This window comes from Anoplopoma fimbria, chromosome 2 (genome assembly GCF_027596085.1).
Source record: "Anoplopoma fimbria isolate UVic2021 breed Golden Eagle Sablefish chromosome 2, Afim_UVic_2022, whole genome shotgun sequence".
Lineage (NCBI taxonomy): Eukaryota > Metazoa > Chordata > Actinopteri > Perciformes > Anoplopomatidae > Anoplopoma > Anoplopoma fimbria.
The window spans coordinates 26,281,751-26,297,878 of record NC_072450.1 but is presented as its reverse complement, the minus strand read 5'-3'; the positions used below and the strand labels follow the sequence as shown (position 1 = coordinate 26,297,878).

The 16,128-nt window shown below is 44.3% G+C and overlaps 1 protein-coding gene across 4 annotated transcripts in view; it reads right to left on the bottom strand.

Annotated features, from left to right (window-relative positions):
• LOC129098981 (AT-rich interactive domain-containing protein 3B-like) overlaps nucleotides 1–16,128 on the bottom strand; it is a 45,332-nt gene that overhangs the window by 16,168 nt on the left and 13,036 nt on the right. For all 4 annotated transcript variants that reach the window (XM_054608152.1, XM_054608128.1, XM_054608136.1 and 1 more), the window contains exons 3-4: nucleotides 6,562–6,636; nucleotides 5,962–6,034 (exon numbers count right to left, since the gene is read on the bottom strand). In XM_054608152.1, coding sequence (XP_054464127.1) covers nucleotides 5,962–6,034; nucleotides 6,562–6,636 — 148 coding nt within the window. The remainder of the gene's footprint in view (nucleotides 1–5,961; nucleotides 6,035–6,561; nucleotides 6,637–16,128) is intronic.

The window sequence follows — 16,128 nt, the reverse complement described above, 5'->3', positions numbered from 1 at the left end:
GCAGCTTAGAGACTCAAATCCCTGTACAGTATGGTCGTAATTAAAGATGGACAGCCACAGTGGCAATCCAGGCCCGAGGAACAGTCTGGCTAAATGACAGAGGAAATAACAGGGAAGCGGAGTGGATTGGGGGTTGGGATGAAGAGACAGAGAGAGGAAGGGACACAAAGAGCGGTCTGGGTTGGTAACGGAAACAAAAAAATAGAAAAAAAGGATTAAGATTCTGATCTGACATCTCCCAACACACTCCCACACACATTAAAAAAAACATCTGAAGCTACTATTTCCTTTTGTTTTGAATAAAGAGAGGAGCATAACCACCAGAGATGTACTCGCTCCCCACAGGCGGGGCTGTAATTTGCCAGTAAAAGGGTGGAGGCTACCAAGATAATCTCAGCCCTCGCATATATCAACACGGTGACCACAAAATCAGGGAACGAGTGCAGGGAACGATCCGTCCAATGAGAATTGTTTTGCATCTTCTTTTAGAGTCTGTCTTGGAGGAATGATTAGAAAGCAGCGGTTGGAATCTGCGTATCATTTGGGTCCCCACCCTTTCCTGAGAGTCGGGGCCCTTTGCCGCCAGCGCCGGCCTTTAAGTATGTTTGCCTGATTATCTTTCTGTCTGGTTGGTGAGCTCGGTCAGTTTCAGCCCGCTGACAGAGTGCTTTCTAAAGGGAAGTAAAAGAGCACGGCCTTGTCTGTACGCGAGCTGGTCTCTGCCTCCCTTAACCTCCCCTCTGGCACCCCGTCTGTCCTCGTCTCCTACTGTGGTTTCCCCGTCTGCCCCTTGTTGTTCCTCTCCTTTCTCCCTTTTCACACATACAGACATGCGACGGTCACTCCCTTGTCGTTTGCACAAATCAAAAAAAAAGGTTGGCCCCCGCTTTTTTTGGAGATCATTAATCATCCCGTGTAGGACAGGAGGCCCCTTAATCCAACCCCTCCTCCTCCTCCCCCTCCCCCCGGCCTCACCGAGCGGGCCACAGTGCGGCCCGCCGCCCCTATCCCCCATGGTGTTATCAAGTTTCAGTGGTTGTAACTGTAGCACAATAAACAGAGGGGGGGGGCAAAGGAGGAGGAAGGGGATGGAGACAGAGAGAAAGACAAGAGAGGACAAAATGTCATTTCCTAACTGCATTTTATTGGTGCACTCTAAGAAAAACACGCTTGTAGGTTCTTGAAAACTGCATCGATTGTGAGAATTGCACCTCTAATGAGTCAGAATATATAGAAATAGTTGAAATAAGTTGATCACCCAATTGCAGATAAAAACTATATCATGACTTGTGTAATAGTTGTCCATCAAAGAGGCAGTTCAAAAGGCATTTGGAAATCATTCGGCCCGAAACCCGACACCATCTAAAATGGACAAATGTGCTCACAATGCCTCATGCTTTTGTTACTAAACCAACCAGGTGCTGCCACTTTCCAGAAGTTGTGGGGTGTTAACTAAAGGAAAATGAGGCCATATCAAAGAGCCAGAGAATGTTCCTATTGTAGTGTGGTGTTTGTACAGAGGGCCCGCCTGTTACGAGGGCCAGTGTGAGGCTGACCGGGGGAGTAATATAATGCATACATGGATCCCCCAGAGCCCATTCATGGTGTAATTGGTGTGGACAGAGCTCTCGGTCTCAGGGTTACAGTTAGGGAACTTCCTCTCGTGTCCTGCTGGGAGGCCACTCTTCCCAGTACCACCCAAAAAAAATATCCAGCTCAACCAGGACGGAAAATTATTTTTCTTCAAATGTGAAACACTGGCAGAGCTATTTTAAAAAAATGTACGCAAATCATGTTTTTTTCTTTTGTGTGTGTGTGTGTGTTTGTGTGTTGTGTGTGTGTGTGTGTGTTTGTGTGTGTGTGTGTGTGTGTGCACGGGGGGAGGGTTAAAATATAAGTGGGCTGAGCCTGTTCTTCTAGTTTGTAATAACATATTTTTTTTTAAGTAAAGGAAAATACAATTTGAATGACAAATGTGACACTTTGGACCAAACAACAATAAGTCCATGCATGCCATCTTGGATTAAGGCCCTTGACTGATGGGAGCACACTGAGCTGAGCCACTGACAGTGGGTTTGACTGTAGAGCTGCAGCTCAATGAGACGTCTTCATTATAATCATTATCTCTCTTACTTCCCTCTTACTCCTTCCTCTTAATTCTGAACATCTTTCCCCAGCCCCGTCAAGTCCATTGCAACTTAATGACACAGACAAGTCCGGCTTAGCACTTTATTGCTATTAACGGGCCTAAATCGACTACGGAGGGATTTCCCCCTAAAATAACTCTTAAGCAGCGATAGAACACCATGTGGCCCCTCTTAAGCTGAATCTACACTTCACAATAAGAGCGTCACACTGGGATGGATCTAGCCTTTGCTGACCGTGCGACGTGTGGGGTTTTCTGGCTGGCGTAGAAGGAGCTAAAACACTTGTCTTTACACCCGCGCACCCCCCCCCACCCATTACTCCCTCCTTTTCTTGACTGGTGATTTCACTGAACAGGAGCCTCTCTCTCTCTGGCTCTGTCCATCACAGCCTGTGGCCATTAATCATCTCAAGTGGACAGCGCTGACAGGCAGTTGGCTGCATCACTCTTTTTATTTTTTTTCCTCTTTTTTCCCCCCCCTCCCTTTATCGCACACCCGTAGCTCCCGCAGCCTCACTCACTGCTACCTCCACCCCCCTTACCACCCTCGATCACCTCTTCACAACCCCACCTCCTGCCCCGAAAGCCCCATCCCAAGTGAGAAAGTGGCCGGGGTGTCAAGCCAAAACAAACATTCTCCCATCTGCTTGATCGAAACCTTTGAGGTGGTTAATGGCGTCAGAGTTTTTCTCCACGCTCCCAGCGGGCGTGAAGCAGCTAAAAACCCTGTAATGGATATGATGGACAGTGATGTCTGCGTAACTCATATCCTCCACCCACACTCTTGCCTCTTGCATTTACATTACATTTACATGTCAGAGGCATTAGCGGATGTTTCTATCTGCAGCGAACGACAGGAGCTTTAAAAATTACAAGAAACAAATGAGTGCAGAGGTCAATGGCGAGAGCGAAAGAGGCCCAGCGATGGATGTTGAAGTAGTCAGCAAAGAAGCAAAAGGTAGAGAGGATTTACATGTGTGGCTTCTGCCGTTTCTGTGATTCAGAGCCCATCGATGGGCCCCTTTACGCACAGACAGGCTTTAGGACAGCTGCTTAGATTCCTCAACCATTAACACTCACACACACACACACATACACACACACACACACGTGCCTGTTTTTAAGCGCAGGCAGGAAATGGGAATCCCTCGTAAGTTTTCCTTCCGCTGTAGCTTTCCTCTCAAGGCCTGGAGGCCCCACGATGAGGTGGGAAAAAGCACTTCACCATTTGTCTCCCTGACCAATCTGCTCCACAAAGCGGTGTAGTGTTTTTAAGCATTCGGCCTGTAAGGTCAGTCAAATAAAGAGGCTGGCATTTTACCATATCACCAGCTGTTATCTCCCCGTTTGTTCCGCGTGATGACATTAAATTAAAAAGGGCTTTCTAAGTACTCTGTCATTTAAAAAAAAAAAAAAAAAAAAAAAAAAAAAAAAAAAGAGTGCAATAATCTTGACCTCATATCAACGAATTGAAATGGAAGGAGGAGTAGAACGCAGAGTAATTAGAAGGTACCATTAACAAGCGCTTAGCGAGGCTTGCTCTTCATCTCTTATACTCTCGGCACTAAGAGCAGAAAAGTGAATCCAACACGGCAATTTGTTCCCTGTGATTAAGATTCTGGTTTGAGAGACAGCAGAGGTCAGCCAAGTGCCTCTTGTCCTAAGGGAGGGGTGAAGAACTCACTCTCCAGTAGCTGAAAGTATACCCTATCCTCCTGCACAATGGTCTTTAACGCCAGTAGCTACGTCCCCGTCATATCTTGCAGCCATGGCATTTTAATTCTAACCTTTCCGGTCGTAACTACGACAAAGTCTTTTTTTAATGATCTGTTTAATTTGTAATAAATAAAAAAAACCCACGTCCATCCTTCGCCATGTTCTTTTCCATTCGCCTCGCATTTGTCCATTATAGATGAGCACTTTGGTGACTGTGTAATGTTTGTTCGAACTGTTGTGGATCACTGACCCTTTGCACCCCCGCACACACACACACTACTGGTCACATGTACTGATGATGATACAGGAACTTGATCCGCGGAAGCCGATTCCAGTTGCACTCACCATCATTCGCTCTGGAAATGTAATTAGGCTGTAAATAACATGAGTTCTAATCATATTCAAATTGTACGCAGTGAATTGGCCGTCTTTTCTTTTTTTACATCGATGTTATTATTAATTCCTTATTTGTGTTGCTCAAATCAAAACAATGGGACGATAAACGAGACTTTATAGTCAACCAATTTGTTCTTGCCTTAAGTAAACGCAAATCTAGTGAAAATAATGTGACATGGCAGTTATCAGCTGTCAGGTGGCATTTTAGTCAGCTTGATGGATCTCCCCGTCTGACCAGCGCAAGTAAAGGGTCAGCCAACCACTCCCAGCGTCTGCCACCGGACAGGGATGCTAACAGGGCCCTGACAGATCCCGTCCCTCCCTCTCTCCCTCTCTCCCCCCTAACTCGGCTTAATTCATCACCCTCCAAACAAGACCCTCCGGGTGCTAAGACCAGACCAGACACTCAGGAGCTGCTCCTCCCGCGAATGGGAGCTGGCCGACACACACACACGCACGTCGATACAGAGGGACCGCGGCTACACGAAATTTACGCACCATCATCATCATCATCATCATCATCATCCGTCACAGTCTGACAAAACAAACTATGCATCACGTACACACTTGCATACATGGTATCAGCCATCATAGCCTGTGACAAAACAGAATGAAGTTTGAACACACACACACACACATACATACACACACACACACACACACACACGCACACACACACACAGACATGCAAACCATCACCCATCATAAGCCTGCCAAAACATAATGTGAAATATGGGTCACTGTAATAACATTGTGATTCACCTTGGGAGGTATTGCTAAAGCCATGTAACTTGTTTGGCAACAGATTTGTCAGATAGGAGCCTAAGTGCATTAGCTGCCCTGCTCACAGGGGTTTCTGCAGGCACCGTCAAAGCTGCACCGGCTGTTAGCTAACTAAATAAGTAAGGCCGGTGCCAGATCCCTCTTGGCTCTGATACTGCAGCAACACAGGATCAGCCAGGGGAGATCTCACCTACTGATCTCACCTGCTGACCCCTTAAAGGGGTACTCTGGGGAGGGGAATTAGCAGAGGATTTTCTTAGCCAGTGAGAGTTAAAGAGTGGTTTTTTTTGATCTGTCACATAGCACACTTGACAAGCATGGGTGCAAGCTGATACATTTGGAACGACAAAGCCACAGAGAAAATATAACTTTTCTATTTATATGTTTATCCTTTCTCAGTTTGTGTTGGCTCAACCAAGTAAATCGTTAGTGCTGTAGGCCAAACACCAATCAATCAATCTACAGAGAAATTCCAGATGCTGTTTGTAAAGAAAAAAAAAATAGCAACCCCACCTCACACCGGGACAGGAAATGACTGAAGAAATGGAAGTTGTGTGGTATTTGCTTTTTTCCACATAGGCAGCACTCCAACCAATTTCACATGTGTGGCAACTCTTAACAACACTGTAGATGACATGCCTGGTAACAAAGCATATACTTGTTGTAGTTTTTAAAATAAAAATGTATATTGATATGCATTTTGTGTACAGGATATAAAGCTTTCTGATCAGGAACCCATTGACAACTCCATTTTTACCAAGCTGTAACATGTAGAAAAGGTACTAAGATTAAGGTAAACTAAGTGAATGCCAAACCCGCTGGATCTGTTGCAAGAAAAAGAAAATCTGTGCTTTGGCAACCCAAGTGAAAAGAGGCAGTTGCTTCATAATATATTGTTTACTACTGGGGAGCGTTCCTACCTCTTTTCTGCATGAAGGTGAAGAGGTCATCCAAAAACTCCTTCCTTTTGGGATCATTGTCCAGTTCATACAGCTGAAAGAGGAAAGAGAAGCTTATTAGGGACACGGTGCGCCAAGTTACGGGCTGACCACTGCATGTCGCCAACAGTCGGCTGCAGTTGTTGCTGTGTGTCTGCATGTTAAATCTTTCTTCCAAAATAACCCCCCAAGCTGACATATTCTCTATTTGTAATGTTTAATTCGACTTGTAATGTTAATTTGTCTGTTTTGTTCGTCTCTGCAATGCTCTTTGCAGTGCAAATACGGTGTTTCCTCTCACCTACTCACAAAAAAACATACATGCATGTCACCGGCCAGCTGACTGTTAGCTGCTACCTTAGTGGTGTGCTTGAGTGCAACTTAAACAGAAGAGTTGAGGCAACACAAAACAATGCATCCATCAGTCTTGTCAGGCCATGGGGGTAAATGTATTGCTGAATGTTTAAAAAAGGATAACTTATTCAAAATGTCCGCTAGTTAGATTTCTATAAGAATGTACGTGGTTCCATAAGTGGTGTCGAGGCTGACCCCCCCCCGTGATCACAGTATCCAAACGCTTACCTTAGCAAAGTCTCTGGAGGCCTCTCCTCTTCCTCTGCTACCGTCAGCCTCATCCGCCCAGCCTGCACTCCCGTTCTACAACAGACAGGAGAGACAACATAGATAGGGTCAGTAAACAAACAGAAAGTGTTCACAAACAGAAAGAGAGTAGTAACCAGCACCGTCTGTGGTGGTTATCTGTTGTTGTTGTTGTTCTTTTGGTGTTTCACCTTTATTTAAGAGTGACAGCAGAGAAAGAGACAGGAAACATGGGGTTGAGAGGGAGAGAGACACGTTTGTCTTGTTACTGTGGTCCCTGGCTGGAACCGAAGAGAGGAATTTGCCTGGCTCAACCACTAATGTAGTTGCACATTTGTAATTCTTAAGAATGGACTTTGACCTCCCACATTATTTGACTAAAATGTTCCATCAAGTTGACACTGACTCTAGGTGAAAAAGTTCATGTCGGCTTAAAAATAGGAGCGACCTCTGAAGCTAGTTACAACAACTACCAACATACCAACACAACTAATACATACTCAAACTCCAAGAGCGCATTTTTCCAGGGGTTGGAGGAGTAACCTCTGGAGTTATTGTGCCCCTGAGCCCCTGTGTCCCCCTCCCCCTTCATCCTCAAACATCTCCATTTGACCTAAACCATCTGCATCTGGGGCTGCCCTGCCCCCACCCATGTCTTCCGACCCAGCTGGATACAAGGGCCCCCCATCCTTCAATCTTAACGCAGCTGTGACGGGTGGCCAAGTTCATAGAGTGTAGCTGGCTGTCAGGAGGGGCCAGGGGAGGGCGGGCTGGTCAGTAGCCCTAGCGAGCACACACACACACACACACACATATTTGCAGAGGCTGATCATGGCTGTGTGTATGTTTGTGATGCAGGGGGGGGAGGAGGCATTGGCCCCACAAGACGGGAAGGAAGGAAAATAGGGGCAGAAAGGGGTGCATGGTATGTGCCGACCAGGAATGTCTCCTAAAAGACAAAACCTATAAAAGCATCAGGAATCAAAACAAGATCCGTTCGGAGGGGGACGTTAATAGCTGCAGCCCGGGGTCCAGTTTCAAACGGGAGCCCATTGGTCAGTGGCAATTACAAGGCCTGAAATGAGAGCCGGCAGGGCAAAGGTTGTCAAGGCCCCTGAGAGCAAGTCATTTTCACCCCCTCACTCTCTGTACGTGTAGCGCTTGTCAACGTGCGTGCTCCCTAAACAAATACTCATCAGCCATCAACTTGCAAACGCACTGAAAATGGGACGTTTCAGGGTAGGGTTGAACGCACGAAGGCCTTTGTTACAAAATGACATATCTGCCACTGAGAACACTCTCTCTTACACACTAAAACAAAAAAAAACAAAAAAAGTGTCCGAAATAGTCAGCTTTATAAGGGTGGAAATTGCTTATTGACAACGTGGTTTACCATGTTATCATGTTGTTTTCCCACTCAAATATAAATGAATGACTGAGTAGTTTAGTTTCCAAACGCTTCATTTCAAGTAGGGAAAACTAATATTTGAAGTCCAATGTTCAAATGTTCAAAGACATGACAGGAGGTCGCTTTCCCCTCAAAAGTGAGAGTTCTATCCATTTTCAAAATAATATAATATTTCATCACAAACGGCTTATCAGCAGATATCTGAGCGCGGCTCATTCTTCATCAAAGATGTATTTTGCCGTCAACTTACATGATCTATAGTATGTAATAGAGATTAGAACAGGATCGCCATGTGTAGGTAAATATACTGTGTGGTACATTTGGAGGCCTTATGGACCTTTGCACACAATCTGACCGCCTCTGTTAACCTTTAACCATTATAAATGATTATAACAGCAGATAGTTCAGATTGCAGCCATGTATAATCTCACATGCTTACCCGTGCATGAAAAAAACAAAACGTTGCTTTCTGCAGCTTTAATACATGCTGGATGTTCCCTATTCAGTGGCCCAGAGGTCGACACTATGTGTAATCTTTGTCACAATAAAGCTCCATTGATAAAATCACCATTCTGCTTGCAGCATTCAATTCCACTCCTATGTACAGAATATCAATTCCAGTTTTTCTCCTCTGAAAAAACCCGTAACGGATCTTAAAATCAAATAGAACTTATGAATAATATTTGTAACAGTATGACCTGTGTGGGTACGTATAGGAAACACTGATAGTTATATTAACTGAACTGTGTTTAGTTACTTATAATGTCTAATACATGCTGTAATTAAAACAGACATCTCTCGAAAATTATCCAAAGTAAATTTCTGAGCCTTCCGTTCTAACAATAGAATTTGCTCCTATATCACCACAATCAGGTGTAAACTACAAAAGAAGAGCCAACGGATTTGTTAAGTGAACACAAATATGTTTACATCCAAACCACACGCGCACACGCACACACACACGCACACACACACACACACACACACACACACACACACACACACACACACAGAGAGACAGAGACACACACACACACACACACACACACACACAGAGAGACAGAGACACACACGCCTCCCCTAGGGACACTGTTTTATAAGAGCACAGGGGTCAAGGTGTTCCTGACATCAAGCCAGAACAAAGGTCTGAAAGGGACAGAACACCACTGTCCAGTCAGTGTCAGGCTCTGGCTTACTGCTTCATCCTCTGCTCCCATTTTGAAATGAATGAAATAACCACTGATTTTACAGATTTAGAGGAGTGCTGGACAGATCTTTTTTTTATATATATATATATATATATATATATATATATATATATATATATATATATACACAGCTGCCATGGTTTTTTCTTCATGGTGCTGTCGTTGCAGTTACAGGGTCCAAGTCTTTACTAGAGTTCAGTTATTACAATAAAATCTGATTTATTTTACTTTAAAATGTTGGTGTTTGTAGATAGAGGTGGGACACAAGGACAAAATATAAAAATGTGATAATAATAAACATCTTATCTTGATATCCATATGTTGGAAAATGTATTCCAATTTTGAAAATCACATACGTTTGACTGATACAAATTGTTTTAGCATGACAATTTTTTCCTCTAAAACTGCAGAGGGCAGGCTCAGGCTGAATGGTCAATATGATGACACGGATAGATGGCAGTAAAGATAAAACCAAGTACTCATAAGTATTGACTAAGTATGAAACAGACATATGCTTTAAAAGTTGGTTATTAGTTTAACCAAGACTTAACCAAAGAAACTTAGAACAACCAAACACATGTGTGCACCATGTGGCTGACTGGATCACACTGCTGTAGATATTCATTTTGGATCTCAAAACGACCATTGATTCCTTCTGTTTGGGTCTAAAAGTTTAATTCTCCAAACAAGTTCAGTTGCATCCACAGAAAAAGTCTGCTTCTCTGGCTGGTAAAAAAAAAAAAAAAAAAAAAAAAAAAAAAAAAAAAAGAGCAGTAATTGAAACATGGAAGCCGTTAACCATGAATAGACATGTTGGCTCTTGAATTGGGACCTTGGTCAGCTGAGGAATGTTAACACTATGTTGCGTTTTTGTCAAGTTAAGAGTGGATACTGATGTTTTGGGACCACTCCTTATGATCAGTCGCCTCAGCCCCATCATCACATCCAGCGCTCCACCCAGAAATGTCTTCTTTAAAGAAAGAAGTTCCCACACCCTACCCACATTCATGACGGGGGCATAAAAGCAGGGGCTTGGCTGATATACTACAGAATAGTTTTATTTTAAGTTTTTAAAGCATGTATCCTTAGGGAGATGTATGTGTGTTTAAGGTAGTTTTTTTTTACATCTTTTAACATATAACGTGTCTCATAGCCGGTTATTCAAGAGTATCTTTATCTAAACAACAATTCAGTTAGGTCAAATGAAATCATAATATTCAAATAACATGTTTGTGAATGTATATGCATTGCTAACATATGCTAGTGCTGCTGGATGCAGGATGAACAGAAGCCTTCATGTGTTTAAGCAGCCTGTGTTTCCTCTCCGTCTCTCTCTCTCTCTCTCTCTCTCTCTCTCTCTCTCTGTCTGTTAGCAGGTTTACTGGCCAGGCGGTGGGTGGCCTAATCACATTATGGCAATACGTGACTTGCTGGCACTGTGCCAAATCAGGGATAAGGATAAGGTAGATGACCAGAAGTGAGCTAGAGCTGTTCATCTCCGAGGTCGGGGAATGTTTAATACTCACATGTTCTCATTTGGTATTAATCTGTAGAGTTTGTAAAAAAAAAAAAAAAAAATGGGTCATAGGACGCCCTCCACTGTAGTTCGAGCGCTGACGTTAAATTAATTTGTGCCGTTTTATTTCCTTAAATAATTCTGGCCATTTTTCTAGAAGATGTGGCTGCTTTTTCCTAAAAAAACACCCCATATTGAGTGCACAGCAGCTGTGAAATGCATACATCTGGATTGTGTATTCATTTGCCATTCTTGTAGAACAACCCATTGGGCAACCCTCCGTCTGCAACAAGTTCACATTCTTTGCATATCCCTCCATCTGCGCCGGACAAACGACAAAAACGCACTCCCGTTTGAATGTCGATGCATGGCTCGGGGGTAATTCTACGCAGCCATTATAGAAAGATGTCTGGAGTAGAGCCACCATTTTAGTGAGGCCAGGCATGCCGGAACAAGAAGGGTTAATGGCTGCTGCTTGGGGAGTGGGGGATGGATGACATTGATTGCTCAGGATGTTGACAGCACTTCTCCAATTTGATAGTGGAGCTGTTATTAGATGAAGAGGCTCGTTCTTAATAAAAGCATCATGTGATTTGCCTTCACTCTTCCAGTAGGAGGCTGAGTGGGCTCATATAGCAGCCGCTGAGCTCAGGAAATACTCACTGAGTTCGATCTCGCTTTGGGAATCATCTTGGGATAATAAAAACCGAGGGAAAACTGGATTGAGTACATTTATACACATGGGTTTGAGAAACAACAGCAGTAGAGCTGCACGATAAAAATATTGGAATATTCACACTACATGTTGTACATTTGAAAAACTAAATAAATCAATGTGGTGCACTTCGAGAACAAAATTAAGAGCCTGGGGAAAAAACATTTTCTTAAGTAAACAATTTAAGCATAGCCGTGTTGTACAGATATGAATGGTAAAGACAGCGACAAAAAGTCAGACCCAAAACACATGGTTAAGTAGACGACCACAAACTTTCACCCTAGGTATTTCCAAGCCGGCCTACTAGAGCCGGTCACGGCATATCGCCATGATGGAAAGGCGCCTGGCGAGGACCAAGCAGCACCAGGGAGGAGCTCCTCCCACACAGAGCGTACGTCTCCGACCCACCCAGTTGAATCCACCGCGAAGACACGGCCCCACTGTGTAAGTGTGAAAAAATGGCGGGCTTATCAAGACTGCAGGTAATTAACGGGAAACACTGGATAAGTCTTGGAAAATTAGAACCATGCGAGTTTTCCTTTTGAATGAAGCAGCAAAAAAAGATGCACATATGCACATTGCAATGTCGATGCAGAAACGATATATGGTGCAGCGCTAGTCAGCAGCCAATTTTTAATACTTCATACTATAGATAGTAGACTGGGTGACTCTGACTGGTGGGATCGCAGAAAAAAAAACAACAAGTGACACAATGCCTCACCCGAAATGTGGAGCAGACCTAAAAAAACAGCTGTAGTTTTGCAGCCTGCAAGCTGAACCGTGCAGACTAATGAAGAGAGGCACGTGCCATATTAGAGCCCTGTTAGCCCTGAGCCAAACCCCTAACCCCTGTCATGGCTCTGTGTCCCACCCTTACACAGATCCCCACTGCAGACCAAGTCCCCCTGGGCCACAGCCATTGAACGGGTGGCAAATCAATAGCCCTGGATGTGCAAACACAGGGAAGTCCCCAGCCCCCCTCCGGACGCAATCTCACAGCACATGTCAATACTCATCATCCTCCGCCATCTACCAGGGAAACAGAGATGAGGGCAGGATCACAGCTACCAGGGTGACCTGACCCCTTCACCTCCAACAAGACACCCTAACTTTGACTAACACAGAGAAGGTTTCCATGGTTAAACCCTCAACAAATTGCAGCTATCCAAGAAAAAAAAACTGTGTAAACAGCCACTCCCATGCTCAATAAAAAAACTAAATACATGCACATACAAGCAAAATCCCTATGGCAACCACAGCTGGTAAATCAAGTGTAACAAAATGTCACTGTGCACTCAACGCGAGCTCTGCCAGAACGCAGACACGGGGAGGGAGGGAGGGAGGGAGGGTGGCTAGTGAAAATCACCAACATTCCTGTACACCAGTAACAGGACCTCACAATAACAGCAGAGCCCCTCTCATCCCACAGGTACTCTTAACATCTCATTCCCGGACTAATCTTTTGTAGCCAAATTGCTGCCTGTCAAAACAGTTCAGCAGGGGAAATCTTTTAAACAGACGCAGCGGCAGTAATTTAATCACAATCAAGGACCCCAGCAGAAATCTGGATCGCAGCCAACAATAGTGATAAATGGCGAGAAGCTAGGAAAGAAGTTACGCACATGTTTGGTAGTTTAACTTGCTTGTTTTTGGTACATTTGACTAGAAAAGCAATTCATTTTTCTCTAGAATGTGACTGAAATGTAGGGACCTGAGATAGACCTGAAGACAACTTTAAAAAGGTATCTGTTTTGTGTATATATATATATATTTGTGAGGAGAACTGGATCTGTGATTAAAACAGATTATATATACAGTCGTAAGCGGGTTTCCTCATCAACCTCGACAATAAGATGCCTTTAGTCTTCCAAAGAAAGCGAATCTGCTTCCTCTCAGCATGCTTGTAAAAACTAGCATTGTGGGGGGCAGCAAACTCTAATCCAAATCAAATAATTGGGGCCTTGATCCCACAGCGGGAGGGGTCGGCGGGCGAGGGGCGTGTGCGTTGGCAGCTGAGCGGATGGCGTCCTTTATCTGCTAACTACTGTAAAAGATCCCATGGTGAGCTGCACATACGCAACAAAAGGCTCCGGCTAATCGTAATTCCATGTGCAACGGGAGGGAAGTAAATCTCACTGCCACTCGGGAGACATATGGCAGGGATCCTGCTTACGAACAGATCTACCGCAGATTCTCTGCTCTCATTAAGAGTTACTAAGGAGCATAAAAAGGGTCACATATCACACAAGAGCAGGCCCGGAAGCAGGGGGGGAACAGGACCCAGGGGCACGCCTGCCTCTGACTGTGCGGCCATGTTTGTGGCTGAAGCAGATTTCTGGATTTTGGGGGGGGGACAGACAAAGTGGCAGGGACCAAGGGGCTAAACGTCCAGGGGGTGAACGTGTTTGTACCTGCCCCGGCCCCGGCACCTCTAAACAGGCCACTGAAAAACAGGCCTTTAGGCAAGACCACCCCTCCCTCCATTAATCACTCCAATTACAAAGCTGAAAAAGAGAAACAGAGGAGGAAAAAAAAAAAAAGGGGGGGGGGGGGGGGGGTCGTCACAGATAGAAAGACAGAATGAAAATAGGCAGGCAGGCAGACACACGCAGAAGAAAAAAAACTTGATCAACACACTTTTTCACCTCATACAATTTCACGAGAGAGAGAGAGAAAAACAACCATATGTTCCATATATTCAGATCTTATATTATAGCTCTTTTGTTTGCCCTACCCTTTTTGTATTATTACATATATTATAGTTTGTGTTAGCCTGCTTTGGCAACATTGTATTGTATGCAGTCATGTCAATACAGTCACTTTAATTGAAAAAAAAAAAAAAAAAGAAAACAGTGAGAGAGAGAGCAAGAGAGGTCTTTCTTGTCCCCCCCCCCCCCCTCCATGTCTGAAAGAAAGGGGTGGATCTGCATATTTAGTTCCTGGGTAAACATGTCTGCTGGTGACCAGCAACTCTGGTTTGCCAAATAAACCGACTGCATTTGTTCAGCTCCAGCCCTTTCACCAAGACACCACATTCCACAGGCAGAGGCCCCATCCCCCATTACACTAGCTGGCCCCTTTCGCTGCCTCACACAAATGCATCGTTTATAGGCTGGTGTGGCCAGAAGTTCACACTCATTGGTTCAAAGACCCTTTCACAGGCAGAGCAAACATTTTAGTGAATCACATCTGTGCCACCACATACAGTACTCCGCCAGTTTAACCCTTTCCCGTGGTGCTCCGGGCCCATAAGAAACAAGACCTCCGGAGGCTCGATTTTTCCAACTCCAAGTATGGACGGCGCTTGCGTGGGGCCCCCTCTGTAACCCCTCACAGATAATTTGATTTGAAGTTGTCCCCAATATGCAACGCCCTTCTCATTTCACAAGGACACAAATTCATACTCTCACAGCACATTAAGGCTAAACGAATTGTACAATAAAAAAATAAATCACACTTTTTTGGGAGGGGGCCCCCGCGTAATCAATGCGGCTTTGAGAAAGAAGCTATAGCGCTGCATTCAGGTCAAAGCAGCTATTAGCCGTTTCTTCTGGGTTAAAAGCTTTGGCTAAAAATACCTTGCATATCTCACATCTCTCAAAGAGCAAGCATCCACTCCACCCCCATGCTAATGGCAGCTGGAGACATCACACGGACCTGATAGGCCTTTATATACATTCTCATTACACTGACAGCACTGGGAACTCAATACATTCACAATCAGAGAAAAAAAACAAAAAACCTTCAGTGCTATTAGGACACATCACCTCTCATTACATATGAAATGACACAGGGTCACAGCTCCTGCAGTCAGATGGGTAAATTAATTCTTTATCTGAGCATTTGGTGGTGGGGCAGAGAGGTATTGTGTGGGTGTGAGGGGGGGGATCAGTACCGCTACGCCCAGGGTTTCCTCCATCCGAGAAGTGAGTGTTATGACTACCTCTCTGAATCTGCAGTATCAAATGTTCAAACCATAAGCGCAATTCACAGCTTTCTGTGGAGTCTAATCGATAGGGAGCCATTTCTCCGTTAGGAGCAAACGGTATCTGTTTCCTCTCAGCTAACGTTAAGTGTGCAGGGGCATTCCACCTCTGACAGGCCTGTACCCCCCCCAAGGGACCCGGGCTGGGCTGATGCAGCCCAACATGCATCTGGAGCTCATCTCCAGGGGCCAACAAACCACTACATCTCTACTGGACACTTAAAGAAGATGACCCAGGAAACCCCCCAAAAATTGGAGAGAACCACCAAACTCCTGGTTGGTGTAGGAATTATTGAACCAAAATGTTTTTAGAAACCAAAAGGTTCAGATTGTCGTTGCTGTGGACGCATACAATTGTTATGCAAACTATTTTAGCAAGAAGCTCTTAATTTCAGTTTCAAAAAAACATCCAGTGAAATAATTACCATCATTACATTAATTTACACTTTTGACTGGTTGGATAGATTAGAATATATTTCACATTAACTCAACACCGGACTTCTACGTGACCAGCCACGGTAATATGGACGATCTAACTGGTTTCTATCTGGAGAATATGAGCATGGTCAGGAGTGAGTCGTGTGCACAAGAAAAATAAAATGTGTGTTTGGTCTTATTTAATATATTCTTGATTAATATAATTTTTAACAGTGATTAATCATTCGGTTGATCATTATATTGACTTACATATAACCTACAGAGCAAAGTTACAAACGC